This window comes from Henckelia pumila, chromosome 3 (assembly GCF_033568475.1).
Source record: "Henckelia pumila isolate YLH828 chromosome 3, ASM3356847v2, whole genome shotgun sequence".
NCBI lineage: Eukaryota > Viridiplantae > Streptophyta > Magnoliopsida > Lamiales > Gesneriaceae > Henckelia > Henckelia pumila.
This window is the reverse complement of record NC_133122.1, coordinates 88,620,007-88,627,434: the sequence shown is the minus strand read 5'-3', so window position 1 is coordinate 88,627,434 and position 7,428 is coordinate 88,620,007. Positions and strand designations below refer to the sequence as shown.

The 7,428-nt window shown below is 32.8% G+C and overlaps 1 protein-coding gene across 1 annotated transcript; it reads left to right on the top strand.

Moving 5' to 3' along the window:
* Positions 1 to 1,414: 1,414 nt before the first annotated feature.
* LOC140887615 (uncharacterized) lies at positions 1,415 to 6,923 on the top strand. Its single transcript, XM_073294992.1, has 11 exons — positions 1,415 to 1,553; positions 1,766 to 2,001; positions 2,212 to 2,416; positions 2,813 to 2,903; positions 3,004 to 3,149; positions 3,268 to 3,511; positions 3,607 to 3,711; positions 3,816 to 3,998; positions 4,108 to 4,309; positions 4,425 to 4,903; positions 6,824 to 6,923. Exons 2-11 carry the CDS (start codon positions 1,782 to 1,784, stop codon positions 6,833 to 6,835), a joined length of 1,887 nt encoding a protein of 628 aa, XP_073151093.1. The 5' UTR covers positions 1,415 to 1,553; positions 1,766 to 1,781; the 3' UTR covers positions 6,836 to 6,923.
* Positions 6,924 to 7,428: the final 505 nt, after the last annotated feature.

Sequence of the window (7,428 nt, the reverse complement as noted above, 5' to 3'; positions counted from 1 at the left end):
TGAAAATTGAATACTTCTTAGATGATAGTGGAGATACGTAACGAAGAATCATGGTTTCTAATGAAATTTCTGCACATTGTTCTTAGGCTCGCAAAAATATCCATCAATCTACATGCAGTGAAAAAAAAATCACAAAAAATATGTTTCTTTATTTGTAGCAACCAAAAAAAGAAATATTATAAGAACCACTTATAGATTTCATTATCAAACTATTAAAAAATACATCCAATACAATAAGATCTAGATAAAAAATCATACATTCATTCATATAACATATGACACACAAAAAAAAGTACACAGTAACAAATTCAAGCATCCCATTTTTATTTTAATGATAAAAAATTATCAATTTTTAAGTAATAATGCAGCACTAAAACCATTATGATTCGCAATTAAATCGTTATAATCAAGAACAACAAAAAATTTCAGCTACTCTATCTCAAAATTACAGTAATGAGATTCATTTCTACTTACAGATGAAAAAACCAGAGATTGACCCAAAATCTGTACAATTCATACGATGACACAAAATTTAATATAATCACTAAAACCATAACAAATTTCAAAGAATCGCTCAAACATATTCCACAACAACAACAACAACAACAACAACAATAAAATAAAAAATGAAGATCATGACTTTATTCAAAATTTCTTAATTTTTTAAAAATAATCATATCTTAAACTTGTTGGTTCGATGTTGTTTTTTCGCAAAGAATTTCAAAATTTAATGCATCTTGGCTTTAAACTCCTTTTGCTTATGTAAAAAATAATGTAAAAAAGAAATAATCATCAAGATGAAATTGCATCTAAAAAATTTCTTAATTTTCAGTAAAAAATACATACATTGAAGTTGTTATTTCGATGTCGGTTCTTCACAGAGATTTTTTAAATCTGACCTTTCACTTTAAACTCCTTTCGCCACATTTTTTTGCTTCAAACTTCGACGCAAATGTACAGATCGTTGATGATTTAACTATTAAAGGTGAAGTAGAAGGAGGTTGGGGAGACGAGAGATGGAAGGAGTGAGATTGTTATTAAAAAATATATATTGTTTGCTATATGAGTTTCTAGAATATTTGAGGGTAATTTTGTCAGAGAGTTGAAACACAAAAAATCTGAAGCTAAGACTGACATCAAATTTTAAGTTTATATTGGAGAGTTATTGATCATTTGCCGTAATTGAGATGAATGAAAAAGAAAATCCACATAAAATAAGGAGTAATAAAGAAGGAGTTTATAAAAATCTCGGTCAAGCAAATAATACATCTTAAATTCAAATTTTTGTTACTTCCAAGTGTAATTGATTTTCACGGGACCACACTTGGCTGTAGTTGGTGCACTTTCCAACACCCGAAACATGACATTCTTTCTACAAAGACAAACAACTGTAGGAACAAAATTAAACTCAGCATTTCGTGTCAATTTCTCACTTTTATTCTCCATTTCAGAGAAATTCTGCTGCCTTCTCTCAAGCTGAGTTCCGTTAAATTTTGGAGAACCACCATACATGTATGAACTTTATTTTTGGTCATTCTTGGAGAAACACTGTGGTATGTTCTTGGGCCAAAGAATATGGCATTTCTTTTAGCTTTTTTCTAAAAAAGTTTCTTTCTTTTTTTCTTTTTGGAATGACATGTGTGAAGATTTAAATGTTTACTGGTTCATGTGAATTGTGGGAAGTTGTTGAAATTGGTTGCATTTAATCGTTTGCATTATTACTCGATTTATGTGATGTCCCATTTATAGTGTTTTCTCAATGTAGGCAGTATTCAGGCGAAATGGGGAAGAGCTCTGTTTTCTTGATTTTGCTTCTGTTATTTTATTGCTTGGGGACTATAGTAGATGCAGAATACAAATTATACACCGACCCGAAAAGGCCGTTGAATCGAAGGATTAAGGATTTGATGAGAAGGATGACCTTAAAGGAGAAGATTGGCCAAATGGTGCAAATTGAACGTACTGTGGCATCACCTAAGGTCATGAAGAATTACTTCATAGGTATCTATCAATCCAGAGGCAAAGAAAAGGGACGAAATTCGAACATTTTAAAAGTTACATGTCAAAATTTCAAATGTTTTTTACTTACTCTTACCCAGTAGTTTTACAGATAACTCTAATTCAACATTCTTGGGTTGTTCTAGCTGAACGAACAGTTTACAAATTTTCTTGTTTCATTCTTGTTTAATGCTTTTTTATATTTGGAAACAGGGAGTGTGTTGAGTGGTGGAGGTAGTGCCCCAGCTCCACGCGCATCTCCTGAAAGATGGGTGGATATGGTCAATGAGATTCAGAAAGGATCGTTATCGACTCGCCTTAAAATACCGATGATATACGGGATCGACGCAATTCATGGCCACAACACTGCTTATAAAGCCACAATTTTCCCACATAATGTTGGCCTCGGAGCTACCAGGCAAGTGAATGTTGAAACTGGATAGAGGCAAGTGAAATGTTGTGGGAAAAACACACATTATGTGAATTTATCTAATAACTTTCTTGGATTGCATGTGAAATAGGAAATGTTAGTAGGTAAATTCGACGATACCCAGAGATAGTAGTACCCTTGAGCACACTTCGATACAAATTATAATGTATTAATCGTTTCCATATCTTTATTTCATCCCGCAGTTATGTTACACAATAAATTAAAATTGAATTTGTTTCTACTATCCATATTTTTCTATTTTATTATCGTATCTCACGAACGAAACTACATCTTGAGTTGCAATAATTATCTGCCACAATATTCCCACAACACTGCTTATAGAGCCAATTTGTTGAAATTGCTAAATCGTCTGTTTCTTCGCAGAGATCCTGAACTGGTCAAGAAAATTGGTGCTGCAACTGCTCTTGAAATGAGAGCAACCGGAATTCCTTACACTTTTGCTCCTTGCATTGCGGTAACAAGCGTAGTTCCAATATATTTTCAACTAAAATAACTTTGAATTCGGATAATTTATCTGGTCTATGCATAAAAATACAATGGTTTACTACTAGTAGGTATGCAGAGATCCAAGATGGGGCAGATGTTATGAGAGCTATAGTGAAGATCCTAAGATTGTTCAAGAAATGACTGAGATTATACCGGGACTTCAAGGAGATATACCGGCTAATTCTCGGAAGGGTGTTCCATATGTTGCTGAAAAGTAAGTGCCCCACATGTTCTGCATACAGTGTTATTCTTTTACCCTATCGTCGGCTGTATTATGTAGTTTCATTTGATAAGTTTTTATACTCGTGAAGTAACTTTGTATTTGGGTATAGAGCAAAGGTCGCCGCATGTGCCAAACACTATGTTGGTGATGGTGGAACAGCTAAGGGCATAAATGGTAACAATACGGAGATTAGCAAACATGGAATGCTTAGCATACATATGCCACCGTATTATGATTCAGTTATTAAAGGAGTAGCAACTATCATGGTTTCCTATTCGAGTTTGAATGGGGTAAAGATGCATGCTAACCGTGATCTTATCACTGGATTTCTGAAGAATAAACTAAACTTCAGAGTAAGTATGAATATGTTCTTCTTTGAGAAGATTCAATGAGAACTCTTTCTGGTTTCTGTATTTTTTGTTTTGATTTCAAGAAAAGTAAATTTCAGGGATTTGTGATATCTGATTATATGGGTATTGACCAAATTACGTCTCCACCTCATGCAAATTATACATATTCGATTCTTGAAGGAGTTGGTGCTGGCATTGACATGGTTAGTTGAGCTTATTTAGTTATTTATTTATTTTTTAAAAAATAATTTCATATAAATCTGTTCATTCCCCATTTTTGAAATTTATTTGGTGGCGGCATTTACAGGTTATGGTTCCATTTAATTACACAGAGTTCATTGACGGAGTAACATATTTGGTTAAAAATAACTTTATTCCCATCACTCGAATCGATGATGCTGTGAAACGAATTTTAAGGGTAAAGTTTACGATGGGTTTGTTCGAAAACCCACTGGCTGATTATAGCATGGCCAAGTACTTGGGAAGCCAGGTTGGTTTAAAATTTATTTTAGCCGGATTATGAACAAGCACATTATGTCTATAGCCTTTAATACAAGGATAATAACTCGAATACATTTATTATGGCCTAAATTCAATAGGAGCATAGGGAACTAGCAAGAGAAGCGGTGAGGAAATCTCTTGTGCTGCTAAAGAATGGTGAATCTGCAGGCAAGCCATTAATACCACTGCCTAGAAAGGCAACCAAGATACTTGTTGCAGGAACTCATGCCAACAATCTCGGTTACCAGTGCGGTGGTTGGACTATCAAATGGCAAGGGAAAAGTGGCAACCTAACAACCGGTAAGTCCGGAATTCAACTCTAGTATACCATTACTCGTATCAGTGTCTGCAACGGAGAGACTCGGATCATTACAAAATCGTGTAACCATCTCTGAATGGCCTTTGCATTGATCAGGTACTACAATTCTCACAGCAATAAAGAACACTATTGATCCTGATACCGAGATAATCTTCAAAGAAAAACCTCATACTGGTTACATAAAAAGGCACAAGTTCTCATACGCCATTGTTGTGGTCGGAGAACTACCTTATTCAGAGGTAGTTGGAGATAGCTTCAACTTGACACTTCCTGAGCCGGGGCCGAGAACAATTAAAAACGTTTGTGTTGCTGTGAAATGTGTTGTCATTCTGATTACCGGTCGTCCTGTGGTGATTCAACCGTATCTTGATCAAATTGATGCGCTTGTAGTTGCATGGATTCCGGGCACAGAAGGACAAGGTGTTGCTGACGTTTTATATGGTGAGTATGGCTTTACAGGAAAACTACCTCGTACGTGGTTCAAAACCGTCGATCAGCTTCCGATGAACGTTGGTGATAAGCATTATGATCCATTGTTTCCTTTTGGATTCGGGCTTGTCACTGAACCTATAAAGGTGAAGTGAATAGATGTAGTGAGGGATTCTTGTTGAACTAATTTGTTGATTTAATTTCATTGATGGTGAAAAATTGAATAAAATGTCCACGTCGGTTTTATACAATTATGTTCTCTTTCTACTCTTAACTATTAGTTGCTATGTTGAAAATGAGTAGGTCTCTTGAGATCCTTGAGCGGTCCAGCCTATCCACAGGGGCGGAGCCAGGATCACGTAAGAGGGGGCCAACAAAGAAGAAATTGGAAGCGTAAACACAGGCGGATAGATTTTTGACTTTTTTTTTAAAAAAAAAAGAAAAAGAAAAGAGAGATATTATTAGAAATGAAAAAAGAAAAACAAGAGAGGGGGACTAGTCTAAAACTTTCTCAAGATCTAAATAATTAAATAAGTTTTGAGTGAGTTTTGATATAAGGAAATTGTCAAACATGATCAAAATGCTCAAATTGGATTCTTAACTGCAGCATCTCATATTCTACAAAGTTTATTGGATAAAACTTAGTAGATGAAACGAGATTCATTGTATTCAATTTTCTGCTAGTTTATTTAACACTATCTACTCTATCTTTATCAATTAAATTACATTATGATTCATGAATATAGTAAAAATACATTGCTATCCAAAAATATTTTCGACTAATTATTCAGCAGATAGAAATAGTCAAACAAAAATAATCAAAGTCGCAAAAATTAACAATGCTAATTTTATTTTTTACAATAAATTTTAATATTTCTAATATTGATATCAAATGTGTTGTCCTATAATTAAATAAAACAAAGATTTAAAACAAGAAAAAAATAAAGAGAAGAATTAAGAAATATATGCTCTCAAGAAACCAAAACCTAATTTTTTGAGAAAAAATGATTTAAAATACACGATATGAAGAAAAAAATACACAAAAAAACCTGAAATCATTTACGAAATGCCCTTAAATCTTTTTTTTTTTAAGACAAAACAACCTTAAATCTTAATTGAGTATTGTGTGTCACTATGTTGGTCGGCTACTCGGAAAAGTCGAAGAGAAGAAATGAATCAAATATCCCATAAAAAAGAGAGTTTGATCGCCACTTAAAATAAATTATCTTATTTTATTTGGAAAGTCAATGTATTATATATTAAAGAAGATGAGGCACAACCCATTAAAGACCATTAAAGAAAGTATCAAACAAAGCCAATATATATATATATACTAATTTTTTTTTATATTTACAATAAAAAAATAATTTTTTCTGGCATAAAAAATAATAATTTTTCATGGATAACCTAAATAAAATATCCGTCTCACAAAATTAACTCATGAGACCGTCACTGCGATGATATTTCTAACCTTAAAATTGTGCAATTGCTATCTTTAGCTTAACTGGTAAAGAGTTAAGTTACGTGGATTGCATATGAGTACAAATAATTCGATTTATAATCTGTCAATCATGTTAATTATAAAATATTTATAATCATTTTCTCTTTAATTTATTTCCTTAAATTTAATTTAAAATCTAATTCCTTAACATTGTATGAAATAAATGTTAAATAGTGTGAAGCAAATAAATCATTTAAAATCAAAACAAAAACTAATATTTAAATCTAATCTTTTTTTCCATTTATGTTCTTATGAATATTTGTATGTTCACGTTTATACTTTTGAATCTTTATCTAGTCTATATTCACTGAAAGGAATTTTATTCCTTGTATATTTCGGCCCCAATTAATTGGAAATTAGAAGATTTTGCTTTTTAGACAAGATAGATTATTTGGTAAATATTCCATGTATATCTCGTATATGTTAAAGATATATTTGTCAAAGTTTAAATCATATCGTGATAATGTGATTATTTGATAAAATATAATTTAATATTATCATGATTTGATTTCCATGTATTGATAGAGTTTATTTCCTACTAAAAGGTTGTTACATATTCTTGTAGGACTCTATCTAAGGAAATCTTCAAAGTTTGGATGATTATCTATAAAAGAAGATTTCTACGCACAAGAAAAAGAGGGGCTTCAGACGAAAACTACTCTGCGCATACTCTGAAGAATTCGAGTGAAGATCTTGGAGAATTCTGAAGCAAGGTTTGCAACCATCGTTGTTGCATGTCCTCGTGTTGCCGTTCGTGTTGAAAACATCAGAGACAACACTGTGGGAATAGTGTTGTTCGAAGATCTTTACTGTCTCTTCAATTTAGGCCACGAGAGTTGCATCCAATAGTTTTTATACCTTGTCGTATTTTAGGATGCAAGTTTGATTTCTCAATGTGTTGAGAAATTTAGTATTTAATGACTTTTTGTAAAATCACTAGGATTGTTTTGTAAGACTGCTCTTACGTTTACTAGTGATATTTAGCCCTAAGGCACCCGCACGAGTTTTATACTTGTGCAAAAGTTATTACTTGAGTTTTATTTACGCTTTAAATTTCCGCTGCACTGTGTTGTCTTTGGTGTTACGACACGAAGTACAACACTGTCTTATTTTATATAACAACCACGTACACCGTTTATTTCACGTGGCATCAGAGCCACCACTTGACTT

Excerpts from the sequence above, each read along its gene's own strand:
- LOC140887615 (XM_073294992.1), top strand. The coding sequence starts at position 1,782 with ATGGGGAAGAGCTCTGTTTTCTTGATTTTGCTTCTGTTATTTTATTGC. Across the intron at positions 2,002-2,211 it reads CATGAAGAATTACTTCATAG|GGAGTGTGTTGAGTGGTGGA; the intron begins GTATCTATCAAT and ends ATTTGGAAACAG. Across the intron at positions 3,150-3,267 it reads GTTCCATATGTTGCTGAAAA|AGCAAAGGTCGCCGCATGTG; the intron begins GTAAGTGCCCCA and ends ATTTGGGTATAG.